This window comes from Amphibalanus amphitrite, unplaced genomic scaffold (genome assembly GCF_019059575.1).
Source record: "Amphibalanus amphitrite isolate SeventyFive unplaced genomic scaffold, NRLGWU_Aamphi_draft 001685F_arrow, whole genome shotgun sequence".
In the NCBI taxonomy this organism is placed as follows: Eukaryota; Metazoa; Arthropoda; class Thecostraca; order Balanomorpha; family Balanidae; genus Amphibalanus; species Amphibalanus amphitrite.
In genome coordinates, this window is record NW_024883178.1 from 74312 (window position 1) to 95804 (window position 21493).

At 45.5% G+C, this 21493-nt stretch overlaps 1 protein-coding gene across 3 annotated transcripts; it reads left to right on the plus strand.

The window, feature by feature from the left end:
- The first annotated feature begins 9635 nt into the window (after positions 1 to 9635).
- Positions 9636 to 19788, plus strand: LOC122374627 (flotillin-2-like). 3 transcript variants are annotated; one of them, XM_043353468.1, is made up of 11 exons: positions 9636 to 9680; positions 11567 to 11643; positions 12214 to 12308; positions 14800 to 15001; positions 15325 to 15557; positions 16401 to 16520; positions 16819 to 16926; positions 17265 to 17371; positions 17694 to 17877; positions 18154 to 18300; positions 18567 to 19788. In XM_043353468.1, the coding sequence occupies exons 2-11, from the start codon at positions 11595 to 11597 to the stop codon at positions 18603 to 18605; spliced, it is 1284 nt and encodes a 427-aa protein (XP_043209403.1). In that variant the 5' UTR covers positions 9636 to 9680; positions 11567 to 11594; the 3' UTR covers positions 18606 to 19788. The 3 variants fall into 3 exon arrangements, with proteins under 3 accessions (XP_043209403.1, XP_043209405.1, XP_043209406.1); XM_043353470.1 differs by lacking the exon at positions 9636 to 9680 and adding an exon at positions 10602 to 10717; XM_043353471.1 differs by lacking the exons at positions 9636 to 9680; positions 11567 to 11643; positions 12214 to 12308 and adding exons at positions 13842 to 13856; positions 13993 to 14098.
- Positions 19789 to 21493: the final 1705 nt, after the last annotated feature.

Here is a 21493-nt window from a genome sequence, read left to right on the forward strand (position 1 = left end):
GCCTCCTTGATGCGCTGATTCCGAAAATGTACCTCTTTTGGGTGGTATTTTGCACCGTTAACGAGTTAACGGCCAATTAACATTTTAACGTGAAACAGCGGGGTCTTTCGAATTGGCTGAAAATCGGTATACAGGGCCTCCTCGATGCGTTGATTCCGAAAATGTACCTCTTTGGGGTGGTATTTTGCACCGTTAACGAGTTAACGGCCAGTTAACATTTTAACGGGAAACAGCGGGGTCTTTCGATTTGGATGAAAATCGGTGTCCAGGGCCTTCTCGATGCGCTGATTCCGAAAATAAACCTCTTTTGGGTGGTATTTCGCACCGTTAACGAGTTAACGACCAATTAACATTTAAACGGGAAACGGCGCGGTTTTCGATTTGGCTGAAAATGAGTATACAGGGCCTTCTCGATGCGCTGATTTCGACAATGTGCCCCTTTCGGGTGGTATTTTGCATCGTTAACGAGTTAACGATCCGTTAACATTTCAGCAGCATATATCGATTTCAGCAGCAAATTTTCGTGGTCTTTCGATTTGGCTTAAAATCAGTGTACAGGATCTCCTCGATGCGCTGATTCCGAAAAGGTACCTCTTTGGGGTGGTATTTTGCACCGTTAATGAGTTAACGACCAATTAACATTTTAACGGGAAACGGCGGGGTCTTTCGATTTGGCTACAAATCAGTATACAGGGCCTCCTTGATGCGCTGATTCCGAAAATGTACCTCTTTGGTGTGGTATTTTGCACCGTTAACGAGTTAACGACCAATTAACATTTTAACGGGAAACGGCGGGATGTTTCGATTTGGCTGAAAATCGGTATACAGGGCCTCCTCGATGCGCTGATTCCGAAAATGTACCTCTTTAAGGTGGTATTTTGCACCGTTAACGAGTTAACGGCCAGTTAACATTTTAACGGGAAACAGCGGGGTCTTTCGATTTGGCTGAAACCAGTATACAGGGCCTTCTCGATGCGCTCATTTCGAGAATGTGCCACTTTTGGAGTGGTATTTTGCATCGTTAACGAGTTAACGATCCGTTAACATTTCAGCAGCATATATCGATTACAGCAGCAAATTTTCGGGGTCTTCGGATTTGGCTTAAAATCGGTGTAGGTACAGGGTCTCCTCGATGCGCTGATTCCGAAAAGGTACAGGGTGACACAAAAAAAAACGGTCATCACCAAATTTCGAATAACTTCGGAAGTTTTATTCAGATCATCACCAAACTTCGGCCACTTAAGGTCACACCTATGTAGCATACATCCACCAAGTTTCAAGTCTTCACTACGAATACTTTAAGTACAGTGTGTGTTTTACTGACGCTCCACAATGTGCTCCAGGTGAGCGCCACGGCGCTGCAGGGCGTAGGCACACTTGCATCCGGCGGGCAAAGTTGTCGATAACCCGATGGCTGTGCACTTTACAGAGTGCAATGGCCTCTGGAGACAGTGCTCAGGGGGTGTGCTACCCCTGAAACGTTATTCTTATCGGGTTATCGACAACTTTGCTCGCCGGATTCAGGTGTGCCTACGCCCTGCAGTGCCGGGGCGCTCACCTGGAGCACATTGTGGAGCGTCCGTAAAACACACACTGTACTAAAAGTATTCGTAGTGAAGACTTGAAACTTGGTGGATGTCTGCTACATAGGTGTGACCTAAAGTGGCCGAAGTTTGGTGATGATCTGAATAAAACTTCCGAAGTTATTCAAATTTTGGTGATGACCGTTTTTTTGTGTCACCCTGTACCTCTTTGGGGTGGTATTTTGCATCGTTAACGAGTTAACGATCCGTTAACATTTCAGCAGCATATATCGATTTCAGCAGCAAATTTTCGGGGTCTTTCGATTTGGCTTAAAATCGGTGTACAGGGTCTCCTCGATGCGCTGATTCCGAAAAGCTACCTCTTTTGGGTGGCATTTTGCACCGTTAACGAGTTAACGACCAATTAACATTTTAACGTAAAACGGTGCGGTCTTTCGATTTGGCTGAAAATCGGTGTACAGGGCCTCCTCGATGCGCTGATTCCGAAAATGTACCTCTTTGGGGTGTTATTTTGCACCGTTAACGAGTTAACGGCCATTTTACATTTTAACGGGAAACGGCGGGGTCTTTCGATTTGGCTGAAAATCGGTATACAGGGCCTCCTCGATGCGCTGATTCCGAAAATGTACCTCTTTGGGGTGGTATTTTGCACCGTTAACGAGTTAACGACCAATTAACATTTTAACGGGAAACGGCGGGGTCTTTCGATTTGGCTAAAAATCGGTATACAGAGCCTCATCCATGCGCTGATTCCGAAAATGTACCTCTTTGGGGTGGTATTTTGCACCGTTAACGAGTTAACGACCAATTAACATTTTAACGGGAAACGGCGGGGTCTTTCGATTTGGCTAAAAATCGTTAAACAGGGCCTCCTCGATGCGCTGATTCCGAAAATATACCTCTTTTGGGTGGTATTTTGCAAAATGCTAATAATTTTTACTTTTACCTGACCTCTGACGTAATCGGTGACCTCGAGGTCAATAAAATTAGGTTTCGCTCGACAGTTTTTCCGGGGCTATCAGACGCCGTTTGAATTTTGACGATCGGCCCAGTAGTTTCGGAGTTAGAAGGGGGGCTATGGAGAGCCCCCCCCCCCCAGTAGGGCGTGTTATACGCAGACCCCAGTGGGGCGCGGGTTAATGCTCGAAGTGAGCACCAAATGGACCCTGTCTACCATTGCTCCCTATATTAAACTTAAACTTAAATGCGAATATGTGGGTCAGGCAACCTTTGGGGACAGTTTAGGTCATGTTCTGGTGAAGGTCAGGTCAAGGTCAGGTCAAATTTGGTCACCTTTTAAAGTTGATATTGTTGCATAAAATGGATAGCGACTCGATGCAGCTCGTCAGGACGAGTCTAACGGTGATCTTCGTTTTGCGCTACTAGGTCGAAAATTGCTAATAATTGAGTTTGAAAATTTGACGCCATCATTTTGAACAGTGTTTTCGCTATCACTTGGCCAAAAAAGAGGCATCAATCTCAAATTTGTTCTCAATTTGTTCTCAAATCTGTTACAACCAGCCTCAGTATCCCCTAACCTCGACGGCGCTGGCGGCTGGTTGCGGGGCAGAACTGGGACTCCCACGCTCTGTCCCACACAGAGCGAGACCACTCTATCGGCGTCTAGCCGCAGGGCTGTGTCTGCGACCCTCGGTGAATCGCGCAGGGGAGGCAGCAGGCCCGTGTTCTGGTGGGGCCTCCGCTGAGCCGGGGATACAATTTTTGCTGATCTTTGCTGGGAACGATCTGCACATCCCGAACAGCGACTTGGCTCTTCAGCCACCCAGGGGGGCCCTGATAAATCGAGCTTTGGTACTGGAGGTTACCCAGGCCACACCTGTGTACCTAACACATTTTAAGGAACCGCTTAGTAGTCAAGTTCGCTAGAGATGGACGCGGATCCTTAAGGGACCAGATCAAAGTAAAAACTGCGTGGGCAGAAAATAGCTGTATAGCTCCAGCCCAGCAGGAGGCTATGAACTTCCTGGTAGAGCTGCGAAAAGAGCGGAAAATCTAACGCATGCAGCTGCAGCTCTAACGAATGGCGGCGAGCTACTAGATGCCATTGGGCGTGATGATAAACTCACAAGGGTCAGGTCAAATCGAAAGACCCCAAAAATTTGCTGCTGAAATCGATATATGCTGCTGAAATGTTAACGGTTCGTTAACTCGTCAACGGTGCAAAATACCACCCCAAATAGGCACATTTTTGAAATCAGCGCATCTAGGAGGCCCTGTATACCGATTTTCAGCGAAATCGAAAGACCCCGCCGTTTCCCGTTAAAATGTTATTTGGTCGTTAACTCGTTAACGGTGCAAAATACCACCCTAAAGAGGTACATTTTCGGAATGAGCGCATCATGGAGGCCCTGTATACCGATTTTCAGCCAAATCGAAAGACCCCGAAAATTTGCTGCTGAAATCGATATATGCTGCTGAAATGTTAACGGTTCGTTAACTCGTTAACGGTGCAAAATACCACCCTAAAGAGGTACATTTTCGGCATTAGCGCATCGAGGAGGCCCTGTATACCGATTTTCAGCCAAATCGATAGACCCCGCCGTTTCCCGTTAAAATGTTAAATGGCCGTTAACTCGTTAACGGTGCAAAATACCACCCCAAAGAGGTACATTTTCGGAATCAGCGCATCGAGGAGGCACTGTATACCGATTTTCAGCCAAATCGAAAGACCCCGAAAATTTGCTGCTGATATCGATATATGCTGCTGAAATGTTAACGGTTCGTTAACTCGTTAACGGTGCAAAATACCACCCGAAAGAGGAAAATTTTCGGCATCAGCGCATCGAGGAGGCCCTGTATACCGATTTTCAGCCAAATCGAAAGACCCCGAAAATTTGCTGCTGATATCGATATATGCTGCTGAAATGTTAACGGTTCGTTAACTCGTTAACGGTGCAAAATACCACCCTAAAGAGGTAAATTTTCGGCATCAGCGCATCGAGGATATAAGTAAAGTAATCTTGCATCGAGGAGGCCCTGTATACCGATTTTCAGCCAAATCGAAAGACCCCAAAAATTTGCTGCTGAAATCGATATATGCTGCTGAAATGTTAACGGTTCGTTAACTCGTTAACGGTGCAAAATACCACCCCAAAGAGGCACATTTTCGAATTCAGCGCATGGAGGAGGCCCTGTATACCGATTTTCAGCGAAATCGAAAGACCCCGCCGTTTCCCGTTAAAATGTTATTTGGTCGTTAACTCGTTAACGGTGCAAAATACCACCCTAAAGAGGTACATTTTCGGAATGAGCGCATCGAGGAGGCCCTGTACACCGATTTTCAGCCAAATCGAAAGACCCCGCCGTTTCCCGTTATAATGTTAAATGGCCGTTAACTCGTTAACGGTGCAAAATACCACCGCAAAGAGGTACATTTTCGGAATCAGCGCATCGAGGAGGCCCTGTATATCGATTTTCAGCCAAATCGAAAGACCCCGCTTTTTCCCGTTTAAATGTTAACTGGCCGTTAACTCGTTAACGGTGCAAAATACCACCCCAAAGAGGTACATTTTCGGAATCAGCGCATCGAGGAGGCCCTGTATACCGATTTTCAGCCAAATCGAAAGACCCCGCCGTTTCCCGTTAAAATGTTAAATGGCCGTTAAATCGTTAACGGTGCAAAATACCACCCCAAAGAGGTACATTTTCTTAATCAGCGCATCGAGGAGGCCCTAAATACCGATTTTCAGCCAAATCGACAGACCCCGCCGTTTCCCGTTAAAATGTTAAATGGCCGTTAACTCGTTAACGGTGCAAAATACCACCCCAAAGAGGTACATTTTCGGAATCAGCGCATCGAGGAGGCACTGTATACCGATTTTCAGCCAAATCGAAAGACCCCGAAAATTTGCTGCTGATATCGATATATGCTGCTGAAATGTTAACGGTTCGTTAACTCGTTAACGGTGCAAAATACCACCCGAAAGAGGAAAATTTTCGGCATCAGCGCATCGAGGAGGCCCTGTATACCGATTTTCAGCCAAATCGAAAGACCCCGAAAATTTGCTGCTGATATCGATATATGCTGCTGAAATGTTAACGGTTCGTTAACTCGTTAACGGTGCAAAATACCACCCTAAAGAGGTAAATTTTCGGCATCAGCGCATCGAGGATATAAGTAAAGTAATCTTGCATCGAGGAGGCCCTGTATACCGATTTTCAGCCAAATCGAAAGACCCCAAAAATTTGCTGCTGAAATCGATATATGCTGCTGAAATGTTAACGGTTCGTTAACTCGTTAACGGTGCAAAATACCACCCCAAAGAGGCACATTTTCGAATTCAGCGCATGGAGGAGGCCCTGTATACCGATTTTCAGCGAAATCGAAAGACCCCGCCGTTTCCCGTTAAAATGTTATTTGGTCGTTAACTCGTTAACGGTGCAAAATACCACCCTAAAGAGGTACATTTTCGGAATGAGCGCATCGAGGAGGCCCTGTACACCGATTTTCAGCCAAATCGAAAGACCCCGCCGTTTCCCGTTATAATGTTAAATGGCCGTTAACTCGTTAACGGTGCAAAATACCACCGCAAAGAGGTACATTTTCGGAATCAGCGCATCGAGGAGGCCCTGTATATCGATTTTCAGCCAAATCGAAAGACCCCGCTTTTTCCCGTTTAAATGTTAACTGGCCGTTAACTCGTTAACGGTGCAAAATACCACCCCAAAGAGGTACATTTTCGGAATCAGCGCATCGAGGAGGCCCTGTATACCGATTTTCAGCCAAATCGAAAGACCCCGCCGTTTCCCGTTAAAATGTTAAATGGCCGTTAAATCGTTAACGGTGCAAAATACCACCCCAAAGAGGTACATTTTCTTAATCAGCGCATCGAGGAGGCCCTAAATACCGATTTTCAGCCAAATCGACAGACCCCGCCGTTTCCCGTTAAAATGTTAAATGGCCGTTAACTCGTTAACGGTGCAAAATACCACCCCAAAGAGGTACATTTTCGGAATCAGCGCATCGAGGAGGCCCTGTATACCGATTTTCAGCCAAATCGAAAGACCCCGAAATATGCTGCTGTGAGGCTGATATTCGTTGCTGCTGAATTGATAGACGTGCCCGTTGTCCCCTCGCCCTGCGGCATATTTACGTCTGGACAACGAGTTGCGGGGAAAAGTGCTGGGCCCTGTTCATGAAGTCTGCGGCCGCTGCGGCCGGCCGCAGGCTCTAAGCTCCGCCCATTTTTGAAACGTCATCACTCACTCGGCCGCAGCAGCGTTCCATGAACAGCGTCTGCTGTCGAAATAGTTTCCGACAATTGTTAACAACTGAAGGACACCGTTAGATAATTTGTTTACAAAATCGTCTCCATGACAACACGGCTTGCGCCTATTTGACTTCAGTGCGCCAAGTTCAGTGCAATTAGTTTTCTTGATGCTCGGCGGTCGCTGGATTGCGGCCGCAGAGATCGCAGCGGCCGCAGCAAGATGACGTCATACATTCGTCATACTACATGAGCCCCGCCCCTTTTTGTGACGTAACAACCCGGCTGGCCGCAGCGACCGCAGCGGCCGCAGCGACCGCCGGGGTTCATGAACAGGGCCCTGATTTTGCCGCAGTTTTAGGAGCCGGTTATTAGGCTGGATTTTTGGGTTACTTTTTCGTTCTGATTCCTGTATTTCATGGTTTTTGGCTTTTGAATATTTAAGTTCTTTCAGAGAAATATTAATTGCCTTACAGATTTTGTGAAAATGTTTCAGTTTTTATGAGCCGACCGCTAGAGTCCTAAAACAATACATCAGCACTACAATTATTGTAAACAAACAAATGGAGCACCACTTGGCTCCGTTCTGCTCAGTTCCAAGGCCTTTTTTAAGCTTATCTGATGGTTTTCGCACTCTTGTATGTCGTTTTGTTGTAAGTTTTGAATCTCTTGTGACTGAATTATATCATATTAAAGAAGGATGTTGACTGAAAACAATCCCAAGTTGAAGTATACAGGAGGCTAAGAGTCCTGAGTTGTTAGTCCTGAGTAATATCAGGTTGAAGTTAGGAAATGTTGGTTGATAAACGCAAGTTGATCTGGCTCACTTATCAGCAAGAAAAAGTAAAATTAAAAGAGCTTATTGGCCGAAAACAAGCTATAATATTGTAGGAGATCAATACTGAAGAGCACGCGCAGTATCAAGCCAGAAAATGTCAGTCGGGCGTACTAGGGTAATTCCGTTCCATATATAGAAACGTTTCTATATTTGGAAACGATGTTCCATATATAGAAACGCTTGTTCCAAATATGGAAACGCTGCGTTTCTATATTTGGAAACGGTAGGTGCACGCTCACCTGTTTGACGATCTTCGCAAGCTCTGGCGAAATTTCGCACAAAACGGTTACCACCAGTGACAAGCCAACATTTGAGTTTATAATCGCAAGGAGGCCCGAAGAAATCCATGGTGGCCCATGGTAATGACGACAATTTGATTTCCGGTTTGTGTAAAATGTAGAAGAAATTGCGAATAAGAGAAAAACTTCCATTAAGGTTTCCCTTCAAACATGACGTCCAGAACCTGATTTGGGCTGATTTTTGGCAGAATATTGGCTAATTTGGGCTAAATAGATGTTTTAAGTTTTGGCGAAATTGACATGTCGTTTTCACCTTAGTGCTTCCTTGTTGCCACTAGATGGCATTCCACCATCTAGAAAGTTATTTAACGCATCTTGCTTTAAAATAAATCGTCCGGAAGGTTGGCGTTTCTATTTATGGAACGAGCGTTTCTATATATGGAACAAAAAACATTTCAAATATAGAAACGTTTCCAAATATAGAAACGTTTCTATATATGGAACGGAATTACCCTAGTGCGGCCGACTGATGTTGGCTGATGAACGCGTATTGATGTATTGGTATGAATATTGAAATATTACTTACAGCAGCAAGATCAATGAGTGCTAAAAGTCAAGTGAAAAAATCTAGAAGGAACAAACCTGGGCAGCTTTACTTTGCTATGCAGATGGTAATGTGCATTACTCAGTGTCTGGCAAATGAAACATGCGATCATTCTATTGCTACTGGAAGAGAAAGCTTGGATCACTAAATCAGCTTTATAATGTTTAATTTGATGTTCATCATTACTTTGCATTTCTTGAAAAAAGGATTTAAGTAAAATTGTCAATGTGACAATCCATGCAACGATGTGATCATATCATGTGTTCCGTGATGGTGATTATTGGTTTAATATACAAAAGCAAAGCTGTCAGCATTTCTTTCTGTGGATGGCCAGAAGGGACTCAGAACTTGAGAAGTATTAGTTTTCTTCACAGGGCTGGGATAAAAAGTACTGCCAGGGTAATCTTCCAGAAAGGAACTTTATTTTGACTTGGTATGAGATGTAGGCACAAGTAGGTAGGTGCTCAGTACCTATAGTTTAGTAGTTATGTAGGTTTAGTTGTGTTAGCTAATATTAGGTCATGTTTTTTTTTTAATTTGCCAAGTGTCCATAAAAATGTGACCTGATCAATTCATACCTGACTAACCTGACCTAACCTCAATCATCACACTTATTTGCAACTTACCCAAGACCTGCATAGCATTAGCACCCAGTTATAGGTACTAGGTACCTAGGTACTCACCCTAACTCAATCTTACCTGCTAACCTTCAACTTGATAACAGTTAGCTCACCTTGCCAAACCACATCCAGGGAAACAGCCAAATGAGGAACTGGCTCATTGGGTGGCTGGTGTGAGTCTGTGCATTTTAAGTGTTTCTTCTCTGAAGCTGCTCTGCACTGCTGTATGCCATGTTAGATGCTCAGAAAAATGTGGGAAATGATAACTAAGCTAGTTTAGTGCTTTGTTCATGCTTGAGACATCAACAAGTGCAGGCTGAAAAAACGTGGCAGGTTTCAACGAGATCTCGTCGGGGCAGCTCTCACAATCGGGGCAGAAATCGGGGCAGCATTGAGAAATCTCGGGGCAGAGATGAGAAAAAGATGGGAAATGGGATGCCCCTGGGACCATTATACCATTTGGGAACCAGAATTGGGCTGCACCGCGTCTCTCAGCACCCTGATTTGGGGCAGAATTTCGTCTGCCCCGAAAATCTCGTCAAGCTCCCTGCCACCTTTTGCAGACTGGAACAAGTGCAAATCCTGCGGGGGTACGGCTATGAGCTAGGTGAGTATGTTATTTGAATATGCTGTTTGACTGTAGTAAATATACAAACAATCACAGGGTCACAGTTATATTCAATCTCCGCATAAACATACAACAAAACGCCCATAGCCTCACTCCGAGCACACAACAAATAACTTAAGCCTTTGCAAGCACAAAAATGTTTTGATTTACAGGATAGGTATACAATATATCCTCTGTCCTTGGGGATCTTGCTGCAAAGTTTGAGTTGAAGTAAGATGACTAAACTTCAGGTATGATTAACTTTTTCTTCTTAGCCACTGCTTATGTACGAGAAACACTAAATGCTTGGTTGATCAACGCCTTGAAAATTTAATGATCCATCTTCAATTCGACATGAAGGCACAAAGAAAATAGTTCCCACTTCTCTCTCCTCTTGGAATACACAAAGCAAAATATTTAATAACTTCTTCTTCTTAGTGGAGGGACATGGACAAGAGCAATTATCATGCTCAAGCTTCCCTTCAAGTTAACCTCTGGCAGTTGGCACTGATCACACCGATATTCACACGGACACCTTTGATCCAAGATAAAATTGAAATGTGTAAATCTGTCTAGTCAATCATGGAAGGAACGGATGAACTTGAGGTCAATATGATATTTTGCGATATACATCATCTTCACCTTGGAACTTTTTTGCAGGTTCGCTTCATATTTTGTAACAAACGCGCAAAAACTGCAATAAAACAGCACTATATGCTTCTGGACAAAATACAATGAAAGTAAAAACTTAGCTCTGATGGTATTCATTCTCGGCCAAAATCTAATTACAAAATATTTTATAGTAAGAACTAAATTTCGGCTAAAAACAACGCACGTTTTAAAAAAGAATCATTCCAATGACGGTCCATTATTGCGGTCCTGAAATCGCCACTATTTCCGGCCTCTCCAACGCAACTCGTTGTCCAGACGTAAATATGCCCTCGCCCTCCCTCCACAGCTTGTTTTCCATTGGAATTTGAATTAGCTTCTATAGAGCCTTGGAGTTAGCGACCTGCTATCATCCAGACAAAATTAAGGTAATGGTTAATCAAAAACATGCAAAAATATTAGGTATTGACCCTGTTCAGCCAATAGGATGTTAACATAAGAAGGAGACTGATTATGTTATCTGATTCTGACTAAGCTCAATGGGTACTTCAAGTTCTTGTTTTGTGCCAGAGGTATTATGTGCTAAGCAGGTGATATGATGGTTCAGGCTAGGCTAGGTTTTCTGGTTAGGACGTAGGGCATTTTTTTTTATAAATTTAGTCCGAATGGTTGAATGGGCGGACTTAGGTAAGGAGTCAGAGCCCGCACTAAGCATAGCTTGTTGTGCTGACCCTGACCCCACCACCCGATCGTGCAATACCAGTTGTATGGCAGGATTTTGATAATGTTTTGTTAAAAAAGAATCATTAGTCCCTTGATGTAATTGTGGCACATGCAGCACAGAGCAACATGTGCCGTAGTCTAACATAATCATGATTTTCCTCCTAAGTTCATGGACAACAAATCACTCTTTGAACGTCAATTCAGCCTTAGTTTGTCTCTTCTGACACTTGAACAGTCTGCTCCATGTGGCCATGCGCGGCTATGTGCCCACGTTAAACTTTTGACTATAAATTCTGCCATGGAACTGGAATTGCGCGATTGGAGGGTAGAGGGCAGGGTCACCTCAACAAGCTTCACTTAGCGGTGGCTCTGTCCTTGTGAATCCTTCCTATCAAAAGGCTCAGACTAAATTTATAAAAGAAAAAAATGAAGCTTTGATTTCTAAATCAATTGTAATTAGCACTGTCAATTTGAATTTGAACTTTGGCATTTTTCTTCAAACACATGTTTTTTCAACTCACCTGTTTAACTCACCTGTTCAAACTTCATTTCAGCTTAGATCCAGAAGGATAAAATAGCAAGATGGGAAATATTCACACTGTTGGACCCAATGAAGCTATGGTGGTGTCAGGTAAGTTTAGTTCAGACTATACTCTGTTCCGTTTCAAGTTTGCAGCTGAAGTGCCCTGCTAAAAGCAGTGCGTGATTTCTGTATATACAGCTCTTACATTTAAAGACATAAATTGTTGAGCGGAAGAGCGAGAGTGTCTTTTAACATAAAAATAGTTTGTCCTTACATGTATACAGTCTCTAACTCTAAATCATGTAATTTATCATAACATTGTATTTTATCAACAAATTAAAATGTAACCTCATCAGAATATGGCAGATGTGGATGTTAGTTTAATGCTGCATTGTCAGAGATGAATAAAAAACCTGTATGAAAGTGACAGTGCTGTGTTAATTTGGACTACCTAGACTCTCTCTTTCTCTCCCCTCCATCCAGCCCTCTCTCCCTCTTCTTCTTCTGCTCTTTAACACCACGCAGGGATCTCCAAGGGGTGTGCTGTGGGCCCTCCTCCCTCTTCCATCAATATTCTGTCTTATCTACATCCATCAATAATCCTCTGTGTGTTTCATTGACCTGCAGGTGGCTGTCCTCTGTGTGTTGAAATCCTCTGTGTGTTTCATTGACCTGCAGGTGGCTGTCTCAGTCCCACTGCAAGGAAGACAGTCATTGGAGGCTGGGCCTGGGCCTGGTGGTGTGTGACAGACGTGAAGAAACTATCCCTTGAGGTGAGCAGTGGGCATCAATGCTTGCTAAAAGCTTCCCTTATCTAGTCGAAACAATTCTAGTACTACATGAAATAATTAGAGCCCAGCTGGTAGTGTCTAATTTCTGCTGGTAGTGTCCTATTTCTGCTGGTAGGTAGTGTCTCAGTTCTGGTGATGATGTATGAGATTCCTGACTGGAATAGTTTGGGTTAGTGAGAGCCAGGGTTGTATACGACTCAAATTTTTGGTGAGTCGATTCAGAAGAGAGTTTCCTATAACCGAATCGACTCGACTCATGATTCCAAAAACGTTAATTGAAATGATTCGATTCAACTCTTGACTCAAACATGACAAGAAATATATGAATCAATTCGACTCATGATTCAAGCACATTTTCAGTTTAACGATTCGATTCAACTCATGACTCAAGGGTTCTGTTAAATAATTTGAATCGACTCATGACTCAATTCTGACTCAACTCATTGGACAGACTCATCAAATTATTCAACATAAAATGTTTGTGCAAACCCAAGAAATACAGGTAGGTAGTCGTAAAGCAGGCGTCACACTTATTTCTGCAACCATGGAGAGGCGCTGTACCCAGAGATGCTTTCTAATCAACACAAACCAAACCAAACCTAATCAAACCTGACCTACCCTAACACAACCTACAACCTAAAACCTACCACCTAAAACCTAAAACCTAAAACCTAACCTACAGCGCCTCTCCTTTGTTGCAAAAAGAAGTGTGACGCTTGCTTTACTAGGTAGTGAAATACATTCATGGGTGCATACTGCATATGTAATTCCTGACAACTAGTGAGCTATATACATGTAGATATTTTTAAAAAAAGTTAACATTAATCATTTTATTTATGTATGAAATAAAAATAAAGAAAAACATGTTGCTATTATTATTGAAACCACATAACACACTTTGCATACCTATAATGTAAATAAAAATGTCAGCAGCAAATCGATAGGTACCTAACTTGAACTACGTGCCAGCTGCAAGCCAGCACAGTATTGATTTCTAAATAAGAATGCAAATATGAGGCCTTTAATATATGACAAATATGAAACCAAATGTAAGGCTAATTAGAATCACAAAATGCAAAGAAAAAACATTTTGTTCATGCCCTGTTGCCTTGTGGCCTTGAGAATTTACCAGGACAAAGTTTAGGGCATAATCCAATAATGTAGTGTGATCCACATTTTAAAGGTATAAACACATGACGTCAATTATCCTAACCTTAGCTTTAGCTTGTCATAACTAATTAAACTCAAAATAAACAAACCAATTTTTATTAAATTTAGCAGAAAAATACAACACCAAGCCTAAAAATGGACGTTTGCGTTTATTATAAATAACAAAGTTAAATAAAACGTCACTTTCCAGTTGATTTGCGTTATGGTAGCGTTTTTTTTTTTAGCTATGGTAGCGCCGCTACGATTTTTTGCTTTTCCTTTACGTTTGAGATATGGCAGTAAATATGATTGTCGACAGAAATTGCTAATAACTTACAAATATTACTCTTATCTTTTCAAACTCGAGAAACATTTGTCCACGTTAATGACGTCATAAAATTTTAATTTGAAACCAAATCATGTTATATTTTTTCTTAACCTTTATCATATTATAATTTTCTGGCTAAAAAGATCAAGTTCTCATATCTTTTTAAATCTGTTCCTATTCATTTATCAGCTTGAATTAAATAAAAACTTCATTTTTCATCTTGTTTACGAATAGTTATTTGTGACGTCATGCGCGACCACGAATTAGCAATTGTGAGCCATCGGAAAAGAAAAATGTGAGGGTTATTGATGGTCTTTCTAGACAACTTTGATAGACAATTATTTAAGGTTTTATTTCAATTGTAAACTGGTATGCATCTCATACTTGTTAGTGCCCCTTACTAGCACTCACAAAGCTAACCCAATGTGAGTATTTCAGTAACAGTCCACAGATGTAGTGATTGCATATAGGTATAAATACAGGCTGAAGCAATTGCAATGCTGACTTGCCAAAGTTGAATATTATAGGTAGCTGATGCCAGCCAAAACATAAAAGGTGCTCACCACCTACTTCACTAGCAGTTTCATAACTTTAAAATAAGTTTATCTTACCTGGTGGCTGGAGCAGACTGTGACAAGTTACCTTGAATCGATTCAAAATGTGACTCGCGTTACCTTGAATCGACTCAAACTCTGACTCAAATGGCCTATACATATGTGAATCGACTCGACTCATGATTCATTAAGCTTTCAAATTATTTGATTCGACTCAACTCATGACTCGAAGAAAAACGACTGATTCTTGAGTCGATTCATGATTCAACTCTGAGTCGTATACAACCCTGGTGAGAGCAGCTGAAGCTGGCTGAAGTCAAACTAGTGGAGCGGGACACTGCTTTAATTTGACAATAAAAAGTGGTCACCTCACGTTCCCACACTCGCCGATAGCACGTCCCCTCCACGCTGGCTGCTGACCGCCGGTCGTCCTGCCCGCCAGGTGATGACGCTGAACCCGGTGTGCGAGCGGGTGGAGACCTCGCAGGGCGTGCCGCTCACCGTCACCGGCGTGGCCCAGTGCAAGTTCATCAAACAGGAGGACCTGCTCAAACAGGCGTTCGAACAGTTCATCAGCAAGTCGGTCAACGATGTCAAGAACACGGTCCTGCAGACGCTCGAGGGCCACCTGAGAGCCATTCTCGGTACGAACTGGTGCACCACGGTCATGCGTTGGGTTCACAGGAGATGCCGATCACCAGAGCCGCCAAATAAGACAGGAAACAGAATTCTCACTCTTCAAATTAATCAGTTTGGATTCATCTTTAATTCTGACATGCTGGTGATTGTGTTCAACGATCTGATGGTTGCTGTTTAAAGTTGTCACGTCTGTTTGCTGCAGTTTCGTTTCATCACCGTAGTACGAAATGAGCTTTTCCTCTCACTCCCGTGTACCAGTCGTTTTTCCATCCTCCCAGCGTCGTGTCTCCACTTGTGTCGCTGACCTCTCACGCTGTGATTCCCGCAGGTACGCTCTCCGTAGAGGAGGTGTTCAAGGACCGGGACCAGTTCGCCGCCCTGGTGCGCGAGGTGGCCGCCCCGGACGTCGGCCGTATGGGTATCGAGATCCTCAGTTTCACCATCAAGGACGTTTACGACGGCGTGGACTACCTGTCCTCGCTGGGCCGGCCGCAGACGGCCGTCGTCAAACGGGACGCCCAGATTGGCGTGGCCATGGCCGTCCGAGACGCCGGCATCCGGGTCAGTCAGGGTCAGGGGCTGATTGGCCGGGGTCAGGGTCAGTCAGGGTCAGAGGCTGATGGGTCGGGGTCAGGGTCAGTCGGGAGTCAGGGGCTGATTGGTCGGAGTCAGGGTCAGTCAGGGTCAGAGGCTGATGGGTCGGGGTCAGGGTCAGTCGGGAGTCAGGGGCTGGCGACGAGCCAAACTCAGGGTCAGTCGCAGGTCAGGCTGGGCTGTTAACGCAGACTTAGTCAAGGTCAGTCGGGGCTAAGGGACTGGTGACTCGGGGTCAAAGTCGGGGTCGTGAGAGTTAGTCTTATCGAAAAGTGCAATGATGATAGAAATGGGTAGAAAGTGATACAAAGGGATGCGTGGAACTGCGCTCTGCATCATATTCCTTGCAGTCTACCTTTATACATGAGGTACCTATGTAGATCAGTGTCACAAAATTATATTAATGCTTGGGTGTTAGAGGGGAAAATTCCTCTCCAAAAAAAGGGATGAGGGTGGTATATTCTTGATAAGGTTAGCCCCCCCCCCCCGAAAATAAAGAACAGAAGAAGGAATGATTGCACACTTTTCTGTACAATGGTAGAATCTGATGCGATCATGCAAGCAGATGCTCTTTCATGAGTGGTAAATTGCTCTTGAAAGTTGGAGGTGGGAGTGGAAAATTATTTTCATTTGGATGTCTTGTTCCACCCAAATTGACAAATTTTGGTAATCCTATGAGGTACCTACATTGTAGGTACCTCATAGGATTTCAAAAAGCACACCGAAACTCTTGTTCCGCCGTACGCGTTTCATACCCGTTGTTTCAAACACCTCTCGGTGTGGTGACTCCGCCGTTCGTACCCCGTACAGGAGGCGGAGTGCGAGCGGGCCGCCATGGACGTCAAGTACGGCACAGACACCAAGGTGGCCGACAGCACCAAGCTGTTCCGACTGCAGAAGGAGGAGTTCGACCGCGAGGTCAACACGGCGGTAAGTACACGCACGGCGGCCGTCGCCTGCTGCCGAACCCCGGCCGATTCGGGTTGGGAACAGTACGGCGGCCTAGTCTCCTGCCGGTGGGTTGGGCTACATTGTGAGGTGCACTATCTTACCGGCACTAACTCCTGTAGAAGTGGTCTATGTGCTGGTGAACGTATTTGATCAATCGCAAGTTCAACTATGGTAAACACTAAACAGCACATATGCACTACCAGTTTGGTGTTTAGAGTACCACCCCTTTTCGCCTTTCACTGGCCGACTGAGCTGACCGTGGTTGTCCTGTCCGCAGAAAGCGGACGCCGAGCTGGCCTACGAGCTGCAGGCCGCCAAGGAGAAGCAGAAGATCCGGTTTGAGGAGATCGCCATCGACGTCATCGAGCGCAGGAAGCAGATCGAGGTGAGCAGCACGCCGCCAGACCGGCGTGCCGGCTATGTCGCGTAGGGTTTGCTCGTTGCAGGTGGCTTGAAAGTTGGGTTCAGCGTGAGTTAAACGCTCAGCGTGTCTGAGGAGCAGGCCTGTGCTGCCACTGCCCTCTCACTGTGCTGCCGCTGTTCTCTGACCTCTCACTGCAGGTCACTACCCGCCTCTGGTTGACCTCTCTCCGTCCTTCGCCGGCCGTTAACCTTTGAACCCTGACCTCTCACTGCTGACCCCTCACCGCTGTCCTTTGAGACCCCGACCTCTGACCTGTCACTGCCGACCTCTGGTCTGACCTCTGCGGCCGGCTTCCCCAGGTGGAGACACAGGAGATCAAGCGGAAGGAGAAGGAGCTCACCGGCACGGTCAAACTGCCCGCCGAAGCGGAGAGCTACAAGGTCGAGGCCATCGCGCAGGGAAAACGGTACGGCTATCTTACATGCAGTCTTTGTCTTGAATCTTGCTCTTAATGTAGCTCCCATAAAGTACAAATCGTGATGAATATTAATTAAACGTATCTGCTTATGACCTGAATTAGTAGGCAGAGGCACTGCTTATTCTCTAGACCCAACACCGGCGTGATCGAGAGACTAAATTTATGGTGTGTGTTCAGAAGCGTGTACTGACCAGTCGTCCCCGTCCCCAAGTCTGACACTGACCGACCGTCGCCGTCCCCGCCCCCAGACGGTGACCGACCGTCGCCGTCCCCAGGTACCAGACGTTGACCGTCCGTGCCCGTCCCCCAGGTACCAGACGGTCGAGGTGGCCAAGGCCGAGTCCGAGAGTACCCGTCTGCTGGGAGAGGCCGAGGCCAGCAGCATCGAGGCCATCGGCCGCGCCGAGGCCGAGCGGATGCGGATGAAGGCGGCTGCCTACCAGCAGTACGGTGACGCCGCGCTCACCTCCATGGTGCTGGAGGCCCTGCCGAAGGTCGGTGTGCCGCCGCGGCGGGACAGAACTCGTGTCTGTCATGTCTGGGTTATTTACGAATTATGTCATGGAAAACGTATGAACGCTTAAGTTATTATGGTGACTGAGATGCACTGGCATTGCTTGATAACTGGTATTCATTGCTTATCTGACATGTGTATATCCTCAGGGTCGCTGTGTACTAGTTTGTGCGCACATGATCTTTGCCTCGTTTTGTCCGTGTGTGTCCGTTGCATCAGACCGTTAGTCTGACACCCGCTCACGCCTGGTCCTCAGGTGGCCGCGGAGATTGCCGCCCCGCTGGCCAAGGTGGAAGAGATCGTGCTGCTCGGCGGCCAGGACAAGATCACCTCTGAGATCACCCGACTGGTGGGCCAGGTGCCGCCCGCCATCAGCGCCCTCACCGGCGTCGACTTGTCAAAGGTCAGTGGTGACAGGGGGCTGCCTACGCCGGCTCACTGAGCAGCTGTATGCGCAGACATGGGTCGGGAGGCTGACGATTATCTAATTTTTGCTTGTTTTAACTTGATGTCCATTTGTACTGTTTGGTATCTCGTGTGTTGGTGCATTATTTGTAGCCGTTCGTTTTACTGGCTGGATTCGGTATAACGTTTTAGTCCTATGTTGAATGTTCAGTATGTGGTGGTGCAGTTGACCTGACCGGGTTTGGTTTGTCCTCTGTGCGACAGGTTCTGGAGAAGGTACCGGGCGCACAGGGGAGCGCCTAGAGCGGCCCTGTGTCGAGCCCCCGCGCGGAGCCGCCTGCTGCCTTTTGCTGCCGTCGCCGCCGCCGCTGCCGCCGCCGCCGCCGCCGCCGCCGCCGCTGCTGCTGCCTGCGCCCAGCCGGTCAGCACTGAGAGGGTCGGTCGGGCCCACCGCTGCTCTATCGGGACCCTCTGACGTTCTTACGAGGTCCCAATGCCGCTCCCAGACGGTTTCGCCGCCGCTTCAACCTGCCTGCACTGGTCCCTAATCACCCGCCTCCGGTCACCTGACACCACTCCGAACCCGCCAGTTCCTCGCCAGTCCAGTTTCCCCCTATACCGCGGCGCTGCCTCTGTCTGCCCGCGGGCCCCGGTCGCCGGGCTGCTCGCCGGGTCCGCTCGCGCAAAACTCTGCACCTGTGCTGGTCCTCCACTGCCCCTACCAGCCGGTCACCTTTGTGATCAGATTTTGGGAAATCATGTGGCCTAGATCGAGTGGATTGCTTGTATTTTCACTGCCTCATTATTAGGGTAGGCTTGCGTAGTGGTAGAAGCCGTTCAGGCCACATCGGTATTAGCTGCCTTAGAGGTCTCATTGGTCTGAAACCTTGTCAAGTGAAGAAAATCGCTTAGAGTTTATTCGGTGGAGACTACGTACCTTATTCTAAATGCTGCAGCTGGCTGCTAGCTTCAATGACATCTTTTTACTCATCATGTTTCGAGACCCCATTTGATTTAATATATTCGTAGGGCTGCCGTTTGGAAAGGGTCAACGATGTACAATGACCGATGAAAATAGCGTCTGTTTTTTTTTTCTCATAACAATGAAGAAGGTAGCAGTTCGCCACCCAAGCTTCATCTCGATGAATTACGAAGGCGTTTTAACATTCGCTCTGCAGTCTGAATTATATTCAATGGTACAGCATGAACATTTTTTTGCTCCCGTTTTCTGATCCGGGCGCGAAATTCCTTGGCTCTCAATATTTCTAAGATTTTCAGAGTTATGTGGAAGTGAAATGGTCAGCTAGAATGTCATTTATATGCAGTGTAAAAGGGCGTGTTCAGGTATTATAATATGACATATCAGGAAGGAAGGAAATTCATATTTTATTGACAAACATATAAATCTCATGCATTTTTTTCAAACAAAACGTGTCAGCTATTCTCATAAATATACAACAAAGAAACCAGCAAATTGGTAGGTGACTAACATTTAACACGCGCGGTGGAAGGGGGGGGGGGGCGGATTTCGCCCACCCCTCCTGTTTTTCGCCAATAACTCGCGCCGCAAACATGATATTAATGGGAAATTTTGGCTACCTGTCCAGAATTGAATTGCGGATCTTCTCGTGCAAGAAATAAGAAAATCGGTTCACAACTTTTCTAGTAACAGCGGTGTAAAGTCAAACATCCTGCCGCCGCGGCGCCCGGCGCTAGCCGTTACGCGCCGCCTGAATTGTAGACTGTGACGGGGCGGGACGGTTCCGTCTTTACATCGCGCTCCTTACCGCTGATTACATTCGATTCGCGCAAAATTTTGTGAGAAGACTAAGAAATGTACAGGCAATCTCATGGTCAAAGAATTTTGAAAATCGGCCGGTAACAACTTGAGTTATGAGTGTGTAAACACAAAATTGTGATTGCCGCGTTTCCCGCGTCGGCCGATCCCGCTTCAGCCGGCGATATCTTACTCTTAGCAGGCTTCTAGCTGCCATATTTATTGTTGGATTAACTAGAAATTCACCATACATACTCACAATCGTATGTTCTTTCGTATAGTGAAAGAAAAAAGAAAATCGGCCAGTAACTTTTGAGTTATCGGCGTGTAAGCGCAAAAAAGTCGCTAATATGGCAGATTTGACCACATTTTACCTCATTTGACCTTGAAGATATTGACCTAGGGTCATGAAATTCACACACAACAGAGTTCCCCAAGGCCTTCACCTACCCTCCAAATTTCGTCTTTCTAGCTCCAGTGGGAGCTGAGATCTTAGGGGGGGGGGGGGCGACATCCGCCCCCCCCCCCTTCCACTGGGCGTAGTACTCGCAACCCTTCCACTGCGCGTGTTAAATCATGCAGCCTATACTCTGTTCCGTTTCAAGCTTGCAGTCGAAGTGCCCTGCTGAAAGCAGTGCGTGATTTCTGACTTCTGTATATATAGCTCTTACATTTTAAAGGGACCCTCCCACCTTAAAGGGAGATAATGAGCTTTCTTTTTTCTTAAATAAAAATTACTCGACATCTATACTATTTCTACTGTAGTTTCTATAAAATATGAAAATTTCCTAGCACATTTTCGTATGTGAAAAAGGTTTTTATTTTTGCAAAAAAGAAGCAGTACTTGAAGTACTTGTAACACCCACCGAAATGCGTTGTCCTTCTCTATAAAAAAGTCGCAGTATATGGCGCTTTTGTTTCAAACAGCGACGCTTGGGTTTTTGTTTATGTTATCGCCTTGTCGTTGCTTGGTTGTAAGGATTCTAATTTGAATTAGAGTTAATTCGGTTTAGAATTAATTAGATTCTAATTCGGGGGTACATAGTGCCTACTCTTCTTTGTTTCTACGCCACAAATGAACGGCATGCGCCAGAAACGCAGCCAAATCTTGCGATTGCGACTACGAAATTCATTATTTTGGCGTCAGAGCCTGAAGCGAAAAATACAAGCATATTTATTTCAAAAAGACTTCAGGTTTGTCGAACGGTGTTATGTGAATTTTGATAACAGTACTGCATAAGTTTTTCAGTGATGCCGCAAAAGTGTTGTATCTATCTTCTTTTATTGTGCAGTCGGCGGGACCGATTCAAAATTGAGTCGTTGCTACTAAAATAGCAGCATATGGCGTCAGATGATGAACAGGAAAAATAGTTGCGTAAATTTAGACATAAACCACCCCCAAACCATGAATATC

Bases quoted from the DNA above. Each gene is read 5' to 3' on its own strand.
- LOC122374627 (XM_043353468.1), top strand. From the start codon at position 11,595: ATGGGAAATATTCACACTGTTGGACCCAATGAAGCTATGGTGGTGTCA. The intron at 11,644-12,213 runs GTAAGTTTAGTT...ATTGACCTGCAG, and splicing joins TGAAGCTATGGTGGTGTCAG to GTGGCTGTCTCAGTCCCACT. The intron at 12,309-14,799 runs GTGAGCAGTGGG...CCTGCCCGCCAG, and splicing joins TGAAGAAACTATCCCTTGAG to GTGATGACGCTGAACCCGGT.